Source organism: Taudactylus pleione, unplaced genomic scaffold (assembly GCF_031769625.1).
Source record: "Taudactylus pleione unplaced genomic scaffold, aTauple2 ptg000154l, whole genome shotgun sequence".
Taxonomy (NCBI): Eukaryota; Metazoa; Chordata; class Amphibia; order Anura; family Myobatrachidae; genus Taudactylus; species Taudactylus pleione.
Window position 1 is genome coordinate 33,085,001 of NW_028284556.1, and position 22,384 is coordinate 33,107,384.

Sequence of the window (22,384 nt, forward strand, 5' to 3'; positions counted from 1 at the left end):
GAAAGAGGGCAGTACTGTAGGATGGGAGCATAAATTTGAAATGTAGGAAGTCTGCCTTAGAGCATGATTTCCTCCACTGTTGCTCGGCATTTCGTGAACACTTTTGCAGGTATCTGGTGCTTTTGGAATGCCAGGGTTGAGGTGTGAATAGTGATTGTCGGAAGCAAGGTTGTCAAGGAATTTCGTGGGGGACGATAAATGACAGCTACTTGAAGGTGAACCTGTTGGGAGAGGCGAAAAGCGTGAAGCGTCAGTGTAGGTAATGAGGGACTTCCCAGGGAATATGAGCTGGAAGGAGTAACCCGGGGATAGAAGTACCCAAACACCATCACACTTTATTTTCCATTAATCCTGTCATCAACTAGCAGTAAAGCGATTGTCTGATCTTTTTTTTGGTATAAACGCTTACGTTCCTAGAAGTCTGTTTTTTATATTTCTTCTTCCTCCACTAGGGGGCACAGGGACAACGCTGGGTATAGCCTGGAGAGGAGAGTCTGGACACCAATCGGTTAAATACAAATGCCCACAAAGCCCAGGCTCCTCTCCTCTATACCCCACCCCCAGGCAGAGGACCTTCAGTTTTTAAGTTTGGTGCTAGACAGGAGCTGGGCACCAGGTTTTGGGGGGGCTACTTTAGGTGGTCCCCTAACATTTTATCACTTTAATTTATTTTTATTTTAGTTTATATGTTAGTCCTATAGGACGCCCCCACTGCTTCTCCTTCACCCCAGAGCCGGTGAGCGCAGTATCGGCGACTGGGCCAGTGACTTCGGCCGCGGTCTCCTCTACACATCGGAGCCGCATGCAGCAGCCATCGCTCAGCGGGGGACGAGGAAAGCAGCCGTTTAGCCGCGAGTTCACGGCTCTGACCGCCGGAGCAGGAGACCACCTGCAGTGCTGGTAGGTCCGGGGCTCCTGGATCACCGCACTCTTCACTAGACCATCAGGGATGCATACTATGGTATCAGGGGCTGCTTATTACCAGCAGCGGCCACATTCCCGGGGGGTTTTGCCAAAAGGGGGAGGCTGGCTTCCCTGTTCGCCCCTCCCCCACCCCTGGAGCATGCTTCTCCCTTGCGGCCAGTAAGCTCCAGGTGTCTTCTAACTTCTCTCCTCCCCCTCCTAGACCCTGGGCGGCCATTTTACTATAGGCCTTTTTCAGCGCTGGAGTGAGAAGTTTGGGCTCCAGTCTCCTTTTATAGCCTGCTCCCTGCAGCTGTGCTTTATTCTGATCATTCCTGCTTTTTAGCTGAATTGTTGAGCTATTTAGCCCTCTCTTCTGCATTAAGAGGTATGTGTGCTTATAAGGAAGTGTGCCCTTTATTGTGTGCCTGTGCTGCCGTTACTGGTCACTGGGGGAGCATCCCTTGCAGGGGTGAGTACAGTATATAAATATATACACATATTGCTGTTATATAATACTGACACTACTTCAGGACCCCTTTTTTGCGTCATACTCTTAGGGTGTGTGGTTCTACTTCTGTGACTTCTAAGATGTCCAGAAATCTACCAAAGTGACAGACGCACCTGCACTGCGCGCATGCAAGAAATGTCATCTTCTGCAGGATCCAGAGCACGATGGCCTGTGTGTTAGTTGCTTTGGAGCTCTGAAACAGGTGGTTGTGCCCATGGATTTTACTCCAGAACTGCCCTGGGTATCACGTCGCAATTTGTAGACCGTATGTCACTCCCGGTACTGCCTGTCCCTGTCACAATGCCTCAGCTGCCCATGGCTGAGCCACCCTGGATGCAAACTTTTGCACAGTCCGTACAGGGGTTGGCTCACGTATTCACATCCTTTCAACAGATGCTTGATGAGGATAGAGCTCCTAGGCTTAGGCCTGCCCCACGCTAAAGCTCCTCTCCAGTATCTGGCAGAGTTTTAGAGTGCGAAGTCTCTTTTGATCTCGGGGCTAGCGCTTATATTGCTTTCGATGTGGAGACAACTTCTGTACCTGAGGGAGCAATGTCTCCAGTATCCAATAGAGTAGAAGCTATCCTTCTGGTGGAGGGCTCGGAGCAACCTCCAAGATCCAAGAAGAAGACTGTGGCGGAATTGCTGTCATCAGCACAGCTGAAAGACCTCCTAGCGGAGACATGGACTCACCCTAGCAGGCACTTTCAGGTTTCCAAGTGTATTGCTACCTTTTACCCTTTCCCTGCAGCGGATAGGGCTAAGTGGGAGTCTCCTTCCCCGGTGGATGCCCACTTCACTCGGCTGATTAGATCATCCCTCCTACCTATTCCTAACATGTCATCTCTTAAAGATCACACGGATCGGAAGCTGGAAAATTTCCTAAAGACAATTTATGTTAACGTAGGTGCTATGGCTCGTCCAGCCCTTAAATCAGCTTGAGTGGCTAAAGCTGTTGGCCACTGGGCAGATGCTTTGAAGGAAGGTCTTACCTTAGGTGCTCATGAAGTGATTTAGTTTCTATGGTTGCACACATGAGAGAGGCAGCTTCTTAGCTCTCCGAAGCAGCCATAGATTCAGGGTTTTTAACTCTACAATTCTGCCTCAGCGGTTGTGTTGAAAAGAGAACTCTGGCTGCACACCTGGAAGGCGGACACAGAATCTAAGAAGGCCCTGGAAGCCCTCCCCTATTCTGGTGACGTTTTGTTTGGTCCAGAATTCGAGAAGATAGTGACTACGCTAGCAGCTTCTAGATCTGCTGTCTTGCCATCGGTTCCCACCCCCAAGATCCAGAACTTATACATCTCGTTCCTTTCATTCGAGGCAGGGCCAGAGGTCAGCCTTTTTCCGGAAACCAGGTTTCAGCTTCTAAAAGCTCCAAACCCAGAGGTAAGCTGCCCATGGTCCACTAGACGTCCAGCTGCCAAGCCGGCAGACAAGCCTGCCGCATGTTGCGTCGGGCCTCCTTTCCGGGGGACCTCCCTGAGTGGGAGGCCGGCTTCTTCATTTTTCAGCGGTATGGATGCAGACCACAACAGATGCAGAGGCGTCGTATCTGAAGGCTACGATCTCACCTTTCGGCAGCGTCCACAATCCCAGTTCTTTTCCACCGGCCTGCCTACACAGCCAGAAAAAGCAGAGGCGTCTGTTCCGCTCTCTCTTGGCCTCAGGGGGTCATCATTCCGGTTCCCCTTCCCAGAGAGGGCTTGGCTTTTTCACCAATCTACTTCTGGTTCAGAAGCCGGACGGCTCCTTTCGACCCATCTTCAACTTGAAACCTCTAAACAAGTTTTTTTTGGATTCCCAGATTCCACATGGAGGCCCTGATTCAGAGGCGCTCGCAAAAAGCAAGCGATCGCTCTGGATCAGGGCGGGCATTTCTTACTTTTTTTTTTTTTTTTTTACTTGCGGCCGCTTGCATAGCTGTGGACCATCGCGACCATCGTGCTTGCGACGAGACCCTTGCGGTAGGGTTTCGTTGCCGCAAGCCCCAGTGGACTTCCTGCTCTAATAGAGCAGGAAGTCCACCTACTGACATCACGAGTGATGTCAGTAGGGCCGCCCACTAACGGCAGGCGTTTGCCCAGCCACCCCCCTTCCCCGCCTTCCAAACGGGGCGAGCTGTCGATCAACATCGACAGCCGCCCCTTTTGGATGCGAGCGCCAGAGTTCTTTTTTGCGCACGCCGTGCGTTCGCACTGCCTAACAATCGACCCGCTTGCGAGCGCGTCTGAAACAGGCCCGGAGTCCCTCGGTCCATCATTCTAGTTTTGGAACCGTCGGCCTTTATTGCATCGTTGGATATTCCAGATGCATATTTGCATATCCCTATACAAGCCAATTACCACCAATTTCTCAGGTTTGCTATCCAAACCAGTCACTACCAGTTTCAAGCGTTGCATTTTGGTCTGTCCACAGCCCCTCGTGTTCACTAAGGTCATGGCAGTGATGGCTACACATGTGTGCAGACGGAGCGTCTGCATTTTACCATACCTGGACAACTTGCTGCGATTGGCGCAATCGCTGACAGTTCTCGAAGACCACATTCGTCTGACAGTAGAGCTCCTACAGTCTCAAGATTGGATATTCAATTGGAAGAATTCCATGCTATCACTGTTCCAGGAGATGCTCCACCTAGGGAGTACTGTTGGATTCCAGAGCTCAGCGAGTATTCCTCCCTCTGGAAAAGATTTTGACTTTACAGACAAAAATACGGAATTTTCTCAGTCAGCATCGAGTGTCCATACACTCTCATGCATGCAGGTCCTGGGGTCGTTGGTCTCAACGTTCGATATGGTAGAGTACGGTCAGTTCCTCGCCCGGCCTCTCCAGGGTCTTATTCTGAAACGATGGATCAAGTCTCGCCCGAACCTCAAGGCTCAGACTTTACTTCTTCCTCAGGAGGAACCTCTCTCCCTGCTATGGTGGCTCCAGCGATTCCATCTGGACAAGGGACACCCATTTTGGATCCAGGACTGGGTCCTTCTCACCACCGATACCAGTCTTCGAGGGTGGGGTGTGCGGTCACTTGTCACCTAACATTTCAAGGACATTGGACATGTCAAGACAGCCAGCTGTCTATCAACATTCTGGAACTTCGTGCTGTGTACAGAGCACTGTGTAAGGCACAACACCTCCTTCGGGGACGTCTGGTGAAGGTTCAGTCGGACAATGCCACAGCGGCACTCCGTCCCGGAGCCATAATGGAAGTCAGCAGAATTCTTCATTGGGCAGAGCGTCATCTTCCTGCACTGTCCGCCGTGTTCATCCCAGGTGTCCAAAATTGGGAAGCAAACTTTCTAAGTCAGCAGGACGTTCATGCAGGCGAGTGGGCGCTGCACCCGGACGTCTTCCAGCTATTGGTCCGGCATTGGGGCCTACCGGACATCAACATGATGGCATCTCGCTACAACCGTCAACTTCCTCGGTATTGCTCCCGCACCAGGGATCCGAATGCTCTCCTTGTGGATGCGCTAACGGTTCCTAGGACCTTCCCCTTGATTTGTTTTTTTTCCCCTGATATCAATGATTCCTCGGGTCTTCCGCAAATTCAAGCAGGAAGGAGGCGCTCTGATCCTAGTGGCTCCAGATTGGCCTCGACGCATGTGGTACGCTGATCTCCTGGGCCTCTCCGTAGATGCCCCTCTACGGCTTCCTCCGCGCCTGGATCTGTCGTCTCAGGGTCCATGTTTCCATCCAGACCTCGCCAGACTCTTTGACGGGATGGCTCTTGAGACCTCCATCCCAAGAGCAAAGAAGAGTGTTGCGGACCATGCTGCAGGCTAGAAAGCCGCCTTCAGTGCGTGTTTATCACAGAATTTGGTGTACGCACTTTTGCCTGGTGTTCGACCAAAGGTCTTAATCCCAGGTCTTTTAGTCTTTCCCGGTTCCTTTTCTACAGACTGGTCTGGACTTTGGCCTAGGGCTCTCATCCTTGAAGGTCCATGTATCTGCTTTGTCGGTCCTCTTCCACAGGCAGATTGCTCTACTGCCGGAAGTGCGTACCTTTTTTTTTTTTTCAAAGGAGTTCTCCACATTCAGGCTCCATTAGTGTCTACTGTGGCTCTTTGGGACCTTTCTATTGTTCTCCGGGCTTTGCAGGCGGCTCCCTTTGAGCCTTTACAGTCAGTGGAGCAGAGAGTAGCGGCCCTTGGTTTGGCAGCAAGGAGGTCATTGCTGATTTTCATGAAGTAGACGGAAGCCAACCTGAAGTGGGTCAAACAGGAAATGGGAGAAAAAAAAGGTGGTAAGATGGTTGCAAACAATATGCTCAAGGAGTTTAAAGGCAAAAGGGAGAGGAGAGATGGGTCTGTAGTTGGAAAGAGTGTTAAGATTAAGGGTAGGTTTTTTAAGAATGGGGAGAGACAAGTGCATGCTTGATTGCAGAAGGGACAGTGCCTGATGAGAGGGAGAGATTGAGGAGGTGGGGCAAGATGGGGACAGGCGGAAGAAGAGAGGTGATGAAGGAGTCGGGATGAGATAAGGTCAATGGGGGAGATTGAAGGGGGGGAAGAACCGGTATAGGTCTATAAGCAAAAATATGGGGATGGGTAGTCTGGGAAAAGAGGACGTGGAGTGCTGAGGGTCTGGTGGGTTGTGATGTCCTGATATATGGTTAATTTTAGATGTAAAGTAGGTGGCAAAATGAAGGGCAGAGGATGGGGTGGCCAGGTGGGGGGTGGGCAGAGGAGGCAGTTGAAAGTGGTGAAGACGCCGGGGTTTCAGGACTTGGAGTAAATGAAGTACTTGAAATACGACTGGTTAGTGAAAGAGGGCAGTACTGTAGGATGGGAGCATAAATTTGAAATGTAGGAAGTCTGCCTTAGAGCATGATTTCCTCCACTGTTGCTCGGCATTTCGTGAACACTTTTGCAGGTATCTGGTGCTTTTGGAATGCCAGGGTTGAGGTGTGAATAGTGATTGTCGGAAGCAAGGTTGTCAAGGAATTTCGTGGGGGACGATAAATGACAGCTACTTGAAGGTGAACCTGTTGGGAGAGGCGAAAAGCGTGAAGCGTCAGTGTAGGTAATGAGGGACTTCCCAGGGAATATGAGCTGGAAGGAGTAACCCGGGGATAGAAGTACCCAAACACCATCACACTTTATTTTCCATTAATCCTGTCATCAACTAGCAGTAAAGCGATTGTCTGATCTTTTTTTTGGTATAAACGCTTACGTTCCTAGAAGTCTGTTTTTTATATTTCTTCTTCCTCCACTAGGGGGCACAGGGACAACGCTGGGTATAGCCTGGAGAGGAGAGTCTGGACACCAATCGGTTAAATACAAATGCCCACAAAGCCCAGGCTCCTCTCCTCTATACCCCACCCCCAGGCAGAGGACCTTCAGTTTTTAAGTTTGGTGCTAGACAGGAGCTGGGCACCAGGTTTTGGGGGGGCTACTTTAGGTGGTCCCCTAACATTTTATCACTTTAATTTATTTTTATTTTAGTTTATATGTTAGTCCTATAGGACGCCCCCACTGCTTCTCCTTCACCCCAGAGCCGGTGAGCGCAGTATCGGCGACTGGGCCAGTGACTTCGGCCGCGGTCTCCTCTACACATCGGAGCCGCATGCAGCAGCCATCGCTCAGCGGGGGACGAGGAAAGCAGCCGTTTAGCCGCGAGTTCACGGCTCTGACCGCCGGAGCAGGAGACCACCTGCAGTGCTGGTAGGTCCGGGGCTCCTGGATCACCGCACTCTTCACTAGACCATCAGGGATGCATACTATGGTATCAGGGGCTGCTTATTACCAGCAGCGGCCACATTCCCGGGGGGTTTTGCCAAAAGGGGGAGGCTGGCTTCCCTGTTCGCCCCTCCCCCACCCCTGGAGCATGCTTCTCCCTTGCGGCCAGTAAGCTCCAGGTGTCTTCTAACTTCTCTCCTCCCCCTCCTAGACCCTGGGCGGCCATTTTACTATAGGCCTTTTTCAGCGCTGGAGTGAGAAGTTTGGGCTCCAGTCTCCTTTTATAGCCTGCTCCCTGCAGCTGTGCTTTATTCTGATCATTCCTGCTTTTTAGCTGAATTGTTGAGCTATTTAGCCCTCTCTTCTGCATTAAGAGGTATGTGTGCTTATAAGGAAGTGTGCCCTTTATTGTGTGCCTGTGCTGCCGTTACTGGTCACTGGGGGAGCATCCCTTGCAGGGGTGAGTACAGTATATAAATATATACACATATTGCTGTTATATAATACTGACACTACTTCAGGACCCCTTTTTTGCGTCATACTCTTAGGGTGTGTGGTTCTACTTCTGTGACTTCTAAGATGTCCAGAAATCTACCAAAGTGACAGACGCACCTGCACTGCGCGCATGCAAGAAATGTCATCTTCTGCAGGATCCAGAGCACGATGGCCTGTGTGTTAGTTGCTTTGGAGCTCTGAAACAGGTGGTTGTGCCCATGGATTTTACTCCAGAACTGCCCTGGGTATCACGTCGCAATTTGTAGACCGTATGTCACTCCCGGTACTGCCTGTCCCTGTCACAATGCCTCAGCTGCCCATGGCTGAGCCACCCTGGATGCAAACTTTTGCACAGTCCGTACAGGGGTTGGCTCACGTATTCACATCCTTTCAACAGATGCTTGATGAGGATAGAGCTCCTAGGCTTAGGCCTGCCCCACGCTAAAGCTCCTCTCCAGTATCTGGCAGAGTTTTAGAGTGCGAAGTCTCTTTTGATCTCGGGGCTAGCGCTTATATTGCTTTCGATGTGGAGACAACTTCTGTACCTGAGGGAGCAATGTCTCCAGTATCCAATAGAGTAGAAGCTATCCTTCTGGTGGAGGGCTCGGAGCAACCTCCAAGATCCAAGAAGAAGACTGTGGCGGAATTGCTGTCATCAGCACAGCTGAAAGACCTCCTAGCGGAGACATGGACTCACCCTAGCAGGCACTTTCAGGTTTCCAAGTGTATTGCTACCTTTTACCCTTTCCCTGCAGCGGATAGGGCTAAGTGGGAGTCTCCTTCCCCGGTGGATGCCCACTTCACTCGGCTGATTAGATCATCCCTCCTACCTATTCCTAACATGTCATCTCTTAAAGATCACACGGACCGGAAGCTGGAAAATTTCCTAAAGACAATTTATGTTAACGTAGGTGCTATGGCTCGTCCAGCCCTTAAATCAGCTTGAGTGGCTAAAGCTGTTGGCCACTGGGCAGATGCTTTGAAGGAAGGTCTTACCTTAGGTGCTCATGAAGTGATTTAGTTTCTATGGTTGCACACATGAGAGAGGCAGCTTCTTAGCTCTCCGAAGCAGCCATAGATTCAGGGTTTTTAACTCTACAATTCTGCCTCAGCGGTTGTGTTGAAAAGAGAACTCTGGCTGCACACCTGGAAGGCGGACACAGAATCTAAGAAGGCCCTGGAAGCCCTCCCCTATTCTGGTGACGTTTTGTTTGGTCCAGAATTCGAGAAGATAGTGACTACGCTAGCAGCTTCTAGATCTGCTGTCTTGCCATCGGTTCCCACCCCCAAGATCCAGAACTTATACATCTCGTTCCTTTCATTCGAGGCAGGGCCAGAGGTCAGCCTTTTTCCGGAAACCAGGTTTCAGCTTCTAAAAGCTCCAAACCCAGAGGTAAGCTGCCCATGGTCCACTAGACGTCCAGCTGCCAAGCCGGCAGACAAGCCTGCCGCATGTTGCGTCGGGCCTCCTTTCCGGGGGACCTCCCTGAGTGGGAGGCCGGCTTCTTCATTTTTCAGCGGTATGGATGCAGACCACAACAGATGCAGAGGCGTCGTATCTGAAGGCTACGATCTCACCTTTCGGCAGCGTCCACAATCCCAGTTCTTTTCCACCGGCCTGCCTACACAGCCAGAAAAAGCAGAGGCGTCTGTTCCGCTCTCTCTTGGCCTCAGGGGGTCATCATTCCGGTTCCCCTTCCCAGAGAGGGCTTGGCTTTTTCACCAATCTACTTCTGGTTCAGAAGCCGGACGGCTCCTTTCGACCCATCTTCAACTTGAAACCTCTAAACAAGTTTTTTTTGGATTCCCAGATTCCACATGGAGGCCCTGATTCAGAGGCGCTCGCAAAAAGCAAGCGATCGCTCTGGATCAGGGCGGGCATTTCTTACTTTTTTTTTTTTTTTTTTACTTGCGGCCGCTTGCATAGCTGTGGACCATCGCGACCATCGTGCTTGCGACGAGACCCTTGCGGTAGGGTTTCGTTGCCGCAAGCCCCAGTGGACTTCCTGCTCTAATAGAGCAGGAAGTCCACCTACTGACATCACGAGTGATGTCAGTAGGGCCGCCCACTAACGGCAGGCGTTTGCCCAGCCACCCCCCTTCCCCGCCTTCCAAACGGGGCGAGCTGTCGATCAACATCGACAGCCGCCCCTTTTGGATGCGAGCGCCAGAGTTCTTTTTTGCGCACGCCGTGCGTTCGCACTGCCTAACAATCGACCCGCTTGCGAGCGCGTCTGAAACAGGCCCGGAGTCCCTCGGTCCATCATTCTAGTTTTGGAACCGTCGGCCTTTATTGCATCGTTGGATATTCCAGATGCATATTTGCATATCCCTATACAAGCCAATTACCACCAATTTCTCAGGTTTGCTATCCAAACCAGTCACTACCAGTTTCAAGCGTTGCATTTTGGTCTGTCCACAGCCCCTCGTGTTCACTAAGGTCATGGCAGTGATGGCTACACATGTGTGCAGACGGAGCGTCTGCATTTTACCATACCTGGACAACTTGCTGCGATTGGCGCAATCGCTGACAGTTCTCGAAGACCACATTCGTCTGACAGTAGAGCTCCTACAGTCTCAAGATTGGATATTCAATTGGAAGAATTCCATGCTATCACTGTTCCAGGAGATGCTCCACCTAGGGAGTACTGTTGGATTCCAGAGCTCAGCGAGTATTCCTCCCTCTGGAAAAGATTTTGACTTTACAGACAAAAATACGGAATTTTCTCAGTCAGCATCGAGTGTCCATACACTCTCATGCATGCAGGTCCTGGGGTCGTTGGTCTCAACGTTCGATATGGTAGAGTACGGTCAGTTCCTCGCCCGGCCTCTCCAGGGTCTTATTCTGAAACGATGGATCAAGTCTCGCCCGAACCTCAAGGCTCAGACTTTACTTCTTCCTCAGGAGGAACCTCTCTCCCTGCTATGGTGGCTCCAGCGATTCCATCTGGACAAGGGACACCCATTTTGGATCCAGGACTGGGTCCTTCTCACCACCGATACCAGTCTTCGAGGGTGGGGTGTGCGGTCACTTGTCACCTAACATTTCAAGGACATTGGACATGTCAAGACAGCCAGCTGTCTATCAACATTCTGGAACTTCGTGCTGTGTACAGAGCACTGTGTAAGGCACAACACCTCCTTCGGGGACGTCTGGTGAAGGTTCAGTCGGACAATGCCACAGCGGCACTCCGTCCCGGAGCCATAATGGAAGTCAGCAGAATTCTTCATTGGGCAGAGCGTCATCTTCCTGCACTGTCCGCCGTGTTCATCCCAGGTGTCCAAAATTGGGAAGCAAACTTTCTAAGTCAGCAGGACGTTCATGCAGGCGAGTGGGCGCTGCACCCGGACGTCTTCCAGCTATTGGTCCGGCATTGGGGCCTACCGGACATCAACATGATGGCATCTCGCTACAACCGTCAACTTCCTCGGTATTGCTCCCGCACCAGGGATCCGAATGCTCTCCTTGTGGATGCGCTAACGGTTCCTAGGACCTTCCCCTTGATTTGTTTTTTTTCCCCTGATATCAATGATTCCTCGGGTCTTCCGCAAATTCAAGCAGGAAGGAGGCGCTCTGATCCTAGTGGCTCCAGATTGGCCTCGACGCATGTGGTACGCTGATCTCCTGGGCCTCTCCGTAGATGCCCCTCTACGGCTTCCTCCGCGCCTGGATCTGTCGTCTCAGGGTCCATGTTTCCATCCAGACCTCGCCAGACTCTTTGACGGGATGGCTCTTGAGACCTCCATCCCAAGAGCAAAGAAGAGTGTTGCGGACCATGCTGCAGGCTAGAAAGCCGCCTTCAGTGCGTGTTTATCACAGAATTTGGTGTACGCACTTTTGCCTGGTGTTCGACCAAAGGTCTTAATCCCAGGTCTTTTAGTCTTTCCCGGTTCCTTTTCTACAGACTGGTCTGGACTTTGGCCTAGGGCTCTCATCCTTGAAGGTCCATGTATCTGCTTTGTCGGTCCTCTTCCACAGGCAGATTGCTCTACTGCCGGAAGTGCGTACCTTTTTTTTTTTTTCAAAGGAGTTCTCCACATTCAGGCTCCATTAGTGTCTACTGTGGCTCTTTGGGACCTTTCTATTGTTCTCCGGGCTTTGCAGGCGGCTCCCTTTGAGCCTTTACAGTCAGTGGATTTGCGCTGCCTCACGTGGCAGACTGTTTTTCTACTGGCCAGCGCTGTTTCTTGTTGCTCCCCATTTCTGATTTTCCATCCTGACAGGGGTGTGCTATGGACGCGCCTGGGCTACCTTCCTAAAGTGGTATCCTGTCTACACATTAATCAGGAGATTGTTGTTCCGGTGTTCCAGCCTACGAATTCTTTTCCACTGGAAGCCTCGCTGGATGTGGTAAGGGCTCTCCGGATCCTGGGCTATGTAGGTGTTTGTATTTAACCGTTTGGTGCCCAGACTCTCCTCTCCAGGCTATACCTAGCGTCCCTGTGCACCCTATGGAGTCAAAGAAAAAGACTCAACAGGTAAGACATAAGTCTCATTTTTGTTTTTTTAATGTTGTACAATATTTTAGTGTTGCCTGTTAGTCATTAAAATGCCCCGACTATTACCATTGGTGTCTGCATATGTACGACTGAAGCACTGACTAAATAAAATGAACCTTGAGGATTATCTTTAATTAGGCAATCTTTTTTTAAATTTTTTTATCTTTGTGTGTATGTATATATTTGTTCTCTATGGTCATGATTAAAATATTTAGTCATGTTTACTAGGCCCTATTTCACTATGGAGAGCTAGAATTTGGCAACTGCAATGTAAATAATTTTTACATTCAGTACTGTGCAAAAGTTTTAGGCAAGTGTGGAAAAAATGCTGCAAAGTAAAAATGCTTTTGAAAAATAGTGTTGATTATTTTTTATTAATTAACAAAATGCAAAGTGAATGAACAGAAGAGAAATATAAATCAAATCAATATTTGGTGTGACCACCCTTTGTCTTCAAAACAGCATCAATTCTTCTAAGTACGCTTGCACACAGTTTTTGAAGGAACTCTAGTGTTCACTTTAGGTCCGGCTCGTGGCCCCCTTTTAAACATTCTTAGGGGCGTGCCCGGCACTTACGAACGTACCTGGCTGCTCCCAAGCCCTCCTGCCTATGTGAATAGATGCTGGTGTGCACGTGTCCGGCATCTATTCACCGGCCGTGATCATTATCGCTATTTTTTACACCCGCGGACACTGCAGGCACCAGGCAGGTTGTTTACGCATGCCCCCGCCAAAAGGACAGGGCATCCTTTTGAAATCGGGCAGGGGGTGACGCCCCACTAAAACAGCCTAGCGGGAACGCTAGAATTCTGCAGGGAGGTTGTTCCAAACATCTTGGAGAACTAACCACAAAACTTTGGATGTAGGCTTGCTCAAATTCTTCTGTCTCTTCATGTAATCCCAGACAGACTTGATGTTGAGATCAGGGCTCTGGGGGGGCCATATCACTTCCAGGACTCCTTGTTCTTTATGCTGAACATAGTCCTTAATGACATTGGCTGTATGCTTAGGGTCGTTGTCTTGCTGCAGAATAAATTTGAAACCAATCGGAAGCTTCCCTGATTGCATTGCATGATGGTTAACCATTAATCCTGACCAAATGCCCAACTCCATTTGCTGAAATGCAGCCCCAAACTTGCATGGAACCTCCACCATGCTTCACTGTTAACCTGCAAACACTCATTATTGTACCACTCTCCAGCCCTTCGGCGAACAGTCCAGAGCACCTGCTGCCATGTTTCTGCACCCCAGTTCCTGTGTTTTCGTGCATAGTTGCGTCGCTTGGCCTTGTTTCCACATCGAAGGTATGGCTTTTTGGCCGCAATTCTTCCGTGAAGACCGCTTCTGGTCAGACTTCTCCGAAGGGAAGTAAGCATGATGTGTCTTTCATCTGATGCACTAAGTTTCCTTGGCTGACCACTGCGTCTATGGTCCTTAATGTTGCCCGTTTCTGTGTGTTTAAGCCTCCTACACAGCTGTTTGTTTCAGTTAATGACGGTGTTTAAACCTACATATGAAAATGATGATCATTATTACCTGTTTGGTATGATTGGTTAATCATACACCTGACTATAATCCTACAAAATCCTTGACTTTGTGCAATTGTACCTATAAGAATTGATGCTGCTTTGAAGGCAAAGGGTGGTCACACCAAATATTGATTTGATTTACATTTCTTTTCTGTTCATTCACTTTGCATTTTGTTAAGTGATAAAAATATACTGTTAACACTTCTATTTTGAAAGCATTCTTACTTTGCAGCACTTTTTCCACCCTTGCCTAAAACTTTTGCACAGTATTGTAATGGAGTGTACACACTAGACGATATGCTTCCTGAGCGATATCGTCTAGTGTGTCCCCGGCAGGGTGTGCTCTGTGTCGTTCATGACATTGAGCACACCCGCTGAACGATATCATTAACTATATCTTTCAGCGCCGGGCTCTCTCCCCCATTCCCCAACATGCATCAACCTGACAATATCGTCAGGTTGACCTGCATATTTACCCGATGAACGACCCGCGGGAACGCACATCGTTGTTAGCCATCGTTTTGGTGTTAAAAATGGACGATAAAGTGAATGACTGAACGATAACTATATCGTTCAGTCGTCCACTTTAATCGCCCAGTATGTATGCACAATTAGTGTAATGAAAATTACCCACCAAGCTTTAGTTTAAGGATTTTATGTTTTCAAACAAATGTAATAAAGAAGCTATTAAATAAAGAACCACACATACCAAACTATTCATGTTATGGAGAAGTCTAATGAAAATGTAGAAATGGGTCTAAAAAATAGACTCTTATTTCTTTGACCTAGACTCGTTTTTTTCCCCCCACTAAACGCACATCTGTATACTACAGTAAGCTTCTTTCCTAAGTTCCCCTACAGGCCTTTTGACCAAAATAAATTCTCTTTTATTTTTCCTTGTACACAGGTCTGAACATGAGAGACATTCCCCAAATTGCCCGTTTGTGAAAGGTGAACACACTCAGAATGTACCCCTCTCCGTTACACTCGCAACATGTCCTGCCCAGTTCCCCTGTATAGATGGCACAGATAGAATATCTTGTTTTGGGGTGGGAAACTGCCCACACTTCCTAGCTGCTGCAACAAAGAGAGGAAAAATTTGTGTGTGGGATGTATCTAAGCTCATGAAGGTATGCATTTTTTTTTTTACTATTTCTATGTTATAGAATTGTGGAAATACAAGCATGCAGAATTATGTTATATATCCTTTTAATGTTTTTTTTTTTTTCAGGTGCACTTAAAATTTGAAGTGAACCCATATGACCCTGCAATAGTGCAACTTTTGGTTCTCACTGGTGACTCTACTACCACAGTTGAGACTAGGAGGCCAACACTTGCTTGGTTAGAAGACTCATCCAGCTGTTCGGACATCCCAAAACTGGAAGGAGACAGGTATATAAGGACACTGCTCCAGACAGAATATTAATGCTCAAACAACTTTTTTGTAGCTTCAGTACCAGTTGTCTGTATTTTAAGAACATCTTTGTAAATGCATGACATTGGAGTGTGTATGTGTACAGGTATATGTATGTGTATTACTGAATGCATTTTTGTATTATGTAATCGGAGAGTGACTTTCTTTAAAACAAAATTAAGTTATGGTAATAAGCGTGTATTTAGTTACTGTAATTTTGGTTTAGGTACGGATCCTGGTTTAAAAAAAAATGCTGCTACTAAATTACATGCATGCACTAAGACACTCAAAATGGGTATACATTTTTATTTATTTTTTTATTTTTTTTTTTACAATTCATAAGTGAATTATCAATGGCAAAATAAAGGCACATGCATTTCATCAGCAGTTGGTTTTGGTCTTTTTGCAACCTATTGTAAAGAGGCTCCTTTTTTTTTTTTCTTTTTTGTTTGTCTATTATGTTTTGTTTATAGATTATCTTTTATTTTAGTGATGACTTGCTGGATGATTCCGATAGTGAAGAGCGATCAAGATCTGACTCTGTAACAGGTGTGTGCAAATTTTTACTATTATTGGCCTAATTTGAAATGCTTATTCTCTAACTTGAGTTTTAAATAATGAGTGAAAAGCCTACAAATGTGTAAAATACGCCTATCTTGCTATTGCACCAAATAGCTCCTTTCTGGCATACCACAGACTGAGATTTAGCCGCTCCATATGACTTTTTCTTAAAATAATGCATCTTAATGTGCTATGTTAATCCTAAGTACCTAGGGCCTGATTCACATTTAGGAATAGAGTAAGAAAGAGCAAGTTACTGTGTATAAAACCAAGTTGCACTGCAGTTGGGGCAGATGTAAAATGTGCAGAGAAATTTAGGAGGGATGTGTCCAAACTAAAAATCTAAATTGCACTGTACAAATAAAGGTGTCAAGCATTTGTGGCCTACATGCAAAGACAGCCTATATTTATCCCACATGCAAAAAAAATGATGTATTTGCACCCCTTGCATTGCAACATGGTTTGTCCCAGGTACATAGTTACTTGCTTTATCTAAATCAGAGCCTTAGTACTAGGGATGACATCGATGGTCTATGGCCAATGGTAAGTGTTTGGCATCGATGATGCAGCACCGATGAATCATCGATGGCAGTGTTCCCGATGTTGAAGAGCATCAGCAGCACTGGTCTGGCATCTGGGAATGCACAGCACTCAGCCATTGATGGCTAAACTGTCTGTGGTTTTTTGCAGATGGTTTAAAACAGTCAACCATCAATGGCTGTCACTTTTTAGTACACTATTAACAAATTAAGATGCATAATTCAGGAAAATGTACATACCGACAGAGGTCCTATAATGTATCCCTTCTATATTGCTTTTTTATTCAAGATTCACTTTTCCCTGAATTTTGTATCTTAATTTGCTATTAGCATGCTATGTTCTGTTTTTAGGATTAGTATTTTTAGTTACAAAGGAATTGGTATAAATTAGTAGATCAAGCATAATGATGTAGACGCAGGTCACTTTTCTACAGTGCAAGTGACTCGTGCCACACACTGTTATGCTTAATCTGCTACTTTGTACCATTTCCCTTTACGACAAAAATATCAATCCCATGGACGAAAAAAAACACTAATCCTAGTGGTGAATTTGACGAGAGCTGTACATCTGAATAAATTGTAATGCAGGTGTCCTACGGTGAGCACAGGTAGGACAGAAACCTCTCTTGCAGCAAAAGGGCTACTTGGTACACTATTAGAAAATTCTGATGCAACATTCGGGGAAAAAGTACTCAAGCACTGAATCGCTACCTGTGGCGGAGTGTCTAAGTCACACCAGGCCTCCCATACCATATGGCGCAAAAAGGATAGGTGTATGAGGATACATCTGTAGTGTCCACTCTAGCTCCGGCAGCAGGCAGGGCGCCGGAGCTAGAGAAGGCACTTGGCGCACCCGAAAAGGGGGCATGACCATTGAACAGGGGGCGTGTTTATAAGACACACCACCTTTTTTGTCACTCTTGGGAGCGTGCCCGACATGCCGGGCAACCCCAAGTGCTGCTGACGGGGAGAATAGATGCCGGGCACATGCGCCCAGCGTCTATTTACCGGCGTCCCCACTTGTGGGACACTGTGACCCATGGGTGAAGACTGCACCCGCAGGCTGTGAGGTCAGGGCGCTTTTTGCCCTCCAGAAGGAGGGCAGGAAGCAGCGCCCTGCTAAAACAGCCTAGCGGGAACGCTACATCTGTAACTTAAAGAAGCTTAGTATGTACATGATCTGCAGTCTAGTCCTCTGTTCTTGGCATGCACATTATCAAGCCTGCATGTGCTCAATCATAAGAGGAAAAGTGGGCGTCTCAGTGCTCGTACACTCCATCCCATACTGGAGCACAAAGGGAAAGCTGAGATAAGCTGTTGCATATTTCCACAGCTGCTATTGAGAGCAGCTGAGATCGTGACTACATTAGTCAATCTCTGAATCAGGCCCCTATATAAAGATATATGAATATGAGATGTTATAAAAAGATATTGTGTTTTGTTTTTTGTTTTTTTTTCTGTCTGCGTTATGGAAGCAGTTGGTTTACCACTTTATTAATATGCTCATTCTTTTATTTCTTTTGTAGGACACACCTCTCAGAAGGAGACTCTGGAGATGAGCCTGGATATAACTGCTCTCAGTATACTACAGCAGCCAGAGAAACTTCAATGGGAGATTGTTGCCAATGTACTCGAAGATACTGTAAAGGACTTGGAGGAACTTGGGACAAACCCATCTTTAATTGGTTGTAAAAGTGAAAAGACCAAGGAGAAGCACTTAGAACAGCACAACATTCCTTTTCCTTGCTTATTGACTGGTGGCTTACTGACGTACAAGTCCCCTGCTACCTCCCCCACTAGTAGCAATTCTCGTAGGTCTCTTGATGCTTTAAACAGGACTCCAGGCGAGAGCTCCTCAGAGCAGGGCTCTACTGACAATGAATCTGGCATGAATTCAGATCTTAACTCTCCTATGGTGAAAAGGACTCTACCTGTAATGCTGCTGTACAGCATCAAAGAGTCTGACGAAAAAGCAGGGAAACTTTTTTCTCAGATGAACAATATTATGAGCAAAAGTTTACATGATGATGGATTTACTGTCCCCCAAATAATTGAGATGGAGCTTGATAACCAGGAGCAGTTGCTTCTGCAGGACCCTCCTGTCACATACATTCAGCAGTTTGCTGAGGCCACTGCTAACCTGACTTCCCCTGACACAGACAAGTGGACTTCTATGGTTCCTAAGCCTGGAATGCTGGTGCAGTGCATGCGTCTGCCTAAGTTTGCAGAAGATGAGAACCTGTGTGTAGATTCCATTGTTCCATGTGCTGATGGTGTCCATCTTTTAGTAGGCTTACAGAAATGTCCTGTAGAGTCCTTGAGTGCAATAAATCAAGTAGAGGCCTTGAATAATTTAAACAAATTAAACTCTGCTCTTTGTAGCAGGCGGAAAGGAGAAGCTGAGCACAGTCTCAGTGCTGTGAATGGAACAAGTATCAATGTTATTCCCTGTGAATCTTCAGCAGAAGTTCACGATTCTTTAATTATTCAGCCAGTCCAGAAAAGTGTGAGCGGGGGTTATTTGGTGATTTATAAAATGAATTATACTACCAGGATAGTGACTTTAGAGGAGCAGCCAGTAAAAATCTTGCATATTAAAGACCCTCAGGATGCCATTACCTCACTTATTTTATTACAGCCGGATATTTTAGATAACAGAGAGGATGACTGTGAGGAGTCCTCAGAAGAGACACCATTGACTCCTAAAAATCCTAATGGCAAAGAGAAGAAATCTGATTTGCTCAGTTTGGGACACTTAGTGGTAACTACTCAAGGTGGATATGTGAAAATCCTAGATCTTTCAACGTTTGAAGTCATGGCTAAAGTGGATCCACCAAAGAAGGAGGGAACGGATGATGCGGACCCCTTTGTGTCCGTTGTGTACTGTTCGGGCACAGACAGATTGTGCGCCTGTACCAAAGGTGAGAATTATCTTTGCGGTCATCGACATTTTCTGAGGTTTGAATCTTCATTTTCTATTACATAGGCGTGCAGATACTAAAGATAAAACTGAAGTCCTATCCATGTATGTGCATTCATGACGAATGCAGTGCCCATATCGTGATCATAGAGCTAAATGAGATTCCTGTTTTTCATTTTTGATTGTGATGCTTGGTGCAAAGGGCACAAATTAGAATGAACTACACGCTTTAAATACGGTCACCAGGTTAACACCATACACACTTTCATACATAACACAGCATTGGCTGTACTTTGCTATATATGTAGACTCTTTTCAGTAAAGGTTTGTGTTAATGTCGGTATCCCTTGTATAGTTCTTTCAATGTAATAATTTGTTCACATTTTGAAACTCTGGTTCCTTTGTGCAAGTTATCACTTCAGTGCATACTGTAAAATAGTTAAGCTGGCTATACACCGTGCAATGGTGCGACTCTGTGACGGTACGATGTAATGATACATCACTTGTACTGTACACAATACACGAACCGATGTACGACTGTGCAATGTGTTGCATGCTGCATGTAACGGCACCGCATTGCTCATTGCATTTTCCTATCTGCCATGCAGAACAGCAGGTGGAACAGAAGAGCTATATGACAGAGTTATTACCCATAAATTTTAAACCAGCTATTAGTGATTGGTACCATTGATATACAGATGTGTCCTCATACATCTTGCCTCAATACGCCATGCTGCGTGATTTGCCTGCTGTGAGTGAGCCGCCAGTTCCCATGCTACTTGTCTTTTGTCAGGCATCTTTTTATTGCCAAAAATACATCTAAGATGCGATGCGACTAGGATGCGACAGCAGACTGCGCTGATTAATGTGAAGTGCACACAGATATACAAGTGCTGCTTAATGGAACTTGGAATAAAAAAAACTTTACAATTTGAAACAACATTAATAGAACAAAACTGGTTTGTAAGAGACAGACCTAAGAATTGCAAGATCGCAAGCTTACAATCTATAGGGAAATAGGAGTTGATACAGGATAGGTGCTACATATTGCAAATTGGTCCATCCCGATTGCAGATGTTCTTGGTGAGAAGTATGATCCAATCACACTGGAAAGTTAGCCTAGGGTTAGGAGGATGTGAAACTGAAGAAAGATAAAATGTGATATGTGTATACTATAAGAAGTTTAGTTAGGGAAGCTATGCAGGTTATGTGGGCGGGTTCTGGAATCTGACAAACTTGTCTGAAGAGGTGAGTTTTCAGAGAATGTTTGAAGACTAGCGGAAAGTCTTATTGTGCGTGGGAGGGCATTTCACATGGTGGGTGCAGCCCGAAAAAAGTCCTGTAACCGTGCATTGGAACAAGTAATGCGTAAGGATGAGAGACGCAGATCTTGTGCAGAGCGGAGTTGTCGGGTTTGGTAAATAGCTTTATGTGTGAGTGTATGTATTTTATATTGAATATAGTAGAAGACCGGTAGCCAATGGAGGGACTGACAGAGTGGATCGACAGACAATGAACATTTGGCGAGGAAGGTCAGCCTCGCAGCTGCTTTCAAAATGGATTGTAGTGGCATCAGTCTGTTTTTGGGAACACCAGTAAGGAGACTATTGCAATAGTCAATGCGGCAAATAATGAGTGCATAAATTAGTTTTTGCAATTTCTTGTGTAAGATATGGTTGAATTTTGGCTATGTTCTTAAGATGTATGTAACAGGATTTAGAGACAGATTGAATGTGGGGAACAAAGGACCGTTCACCGTCAAGGATGACACCTAGGCAGCGAGCTTGTGGGGTTGATTGTCGAGTTAACAGTGAGAGGTATCAGGTTGGTAACTACTATTGGCCGGTGTAAATCTAATTAATTCTGTCTTGGACATATTAAGTTTCAGGTGGCGCCATCCAAGATGAAATGGCAGAGAGACATTCAGTGACGCGTACCAGCACAGATGGTGACAGATTTGGGGAGGATAGGTAGATTTGAGTATCGTCCATGTGCAGATGATACTGAAAACCAAATGAGCTGGTATAGATTGAGAAAAGCAGAGGATCCAAGACTGAGCCTTGCAGTATTCCAACTGAGAGGTAGCAAAGTGGAGGTAGAATCAGAATAAGCAAACGGTGAAAGAGCATTTAGATAGGTAGGATGAGAACCGAGAAAGGGCTGTAACTTGAAGACCTAGGGATTGTAGTGTTTGTATGAGGAGAGTGGTCAACAGTGTCAAAGGCAGCAGAGATATCTAGAAGAATTAGAAGTGAGTAATGGCGTTTAGCCTTGGCAGTGACCAGATTATTTATTTCCTTAGTCAGTGCTGTCTCTGTGGAGTGTTGGGAACGAAAAGCTTGACTGAAGTGGGTGTATATTTAGGAATCACCATGAAATTTGGACGCCTAAGCTAACTTTTCACCCTGAATCCGAAAAACGAAACCAAATTACTTTATCTGCCTCATGTTTTGCGTCACGGCAAAAACGCACGTTTTTCTAATAGAATGAAAAACGCTAGGTTCTATCGACATTAGGGATCCCATTTTTTTGGGGGGGTACTTAAAAAAGCTATACATTACTACCACAAAAAAAATCAGCAGGGTACGCTGTTTCATAGTGGAGAAAATGGGTGGTGGGCAAGATGGGAGCAGGCAGAGGGAGAAAGGTAGCGAAGGAGGCGGGAGGTGGAACGGGTGGGGGGACCACCGGATGAGGGCCATGACTTCCTCTCCAGATACAGGAGAGAAGGATGTCAGAGTCGGTAAAATGGGTGGGGAGGGGTGATCCAGGAAAGGAGGAAGTTGAGAGCTGGGGGACTGGTTGGATATGAGTATTGGGGCAGGTTACTACTGTCCACCAGACTAAGACATTTCATTTTTAAATATCCTTCTCAAACAAACTTTCGAGACTTGTCTTTGGGTCTACTGTCCCTGGGCCCCCACAACTAGAAATCTTCATCTCTCAGGTTGAGCTTTGCCATCCATTTCAGAGGAATTATATATAGAAAATCTATTGAAATGAATGGAGCTCTCCTGCGTTTATTTTCCCACATTCACCCCTCCCTCTCCATGGATGTTTGATCAGGGCGTGGGGCTCAATCCAATTACTTGCGAAAAGGTGTAATGGGCCGGTTCCACGGCTAGACAACAGCACAGCATCTTGCACCCCTTGTGACCTGCTCTGTGCTCAGATTCGCATCATTTTGCTCGAAGCCCTATGGGCTACCGTAAAGTGTGCCCATTGCCACGAGGACTCACACCCGCATAGTAAAAACAGATTACTATGTTCATCTATTTGTTAATGCTGTGTCTGCCTTGGGTTGATACAGAATCCCTCTTAAATCATTGTG

The 22,384-nt window shown here is 46.8% G+C and overlaps 1 protein-coding gene across 11 annotated transcripts in view; it reads left to right on the forward strand.

The window, feature by feature from the left end:
• Nucleotides 1-22,384, forward strand: part of BIRC6 (baculoviral IAP repeat containing 6) — a 403,615-nt gene that overhangs the window by 62,189 nt on the left and 319,042 nt on the right. For all 11 annotated transcript variants that reach the window (XM_088474413.1, XM_088474414.1, XM_088474417.1 and 8 more), the window contains exons 7-10: nucleotides 14,527-14,749; nucleotides 14,851-15,011; nucleotides 15,524-15,582; nucleotides 17,660-19,054. In XM_088474413.1, the coding sequence (XP_088330539.1) occupies nucleotides 14,527-14,749; nucleotides 14,851-15,011; nucleotides 15,524-15,582; nucleotides 17,660-19,054 (1,838 nt within the window). The remainder of the gene's footprint in view (nucleotides 1-14,526; nucleotides 14,750-14,850; nucleotides 15,012-15,523; nucleotides 15,583-17,659; nucleotides 19,055-22,384) is intronic.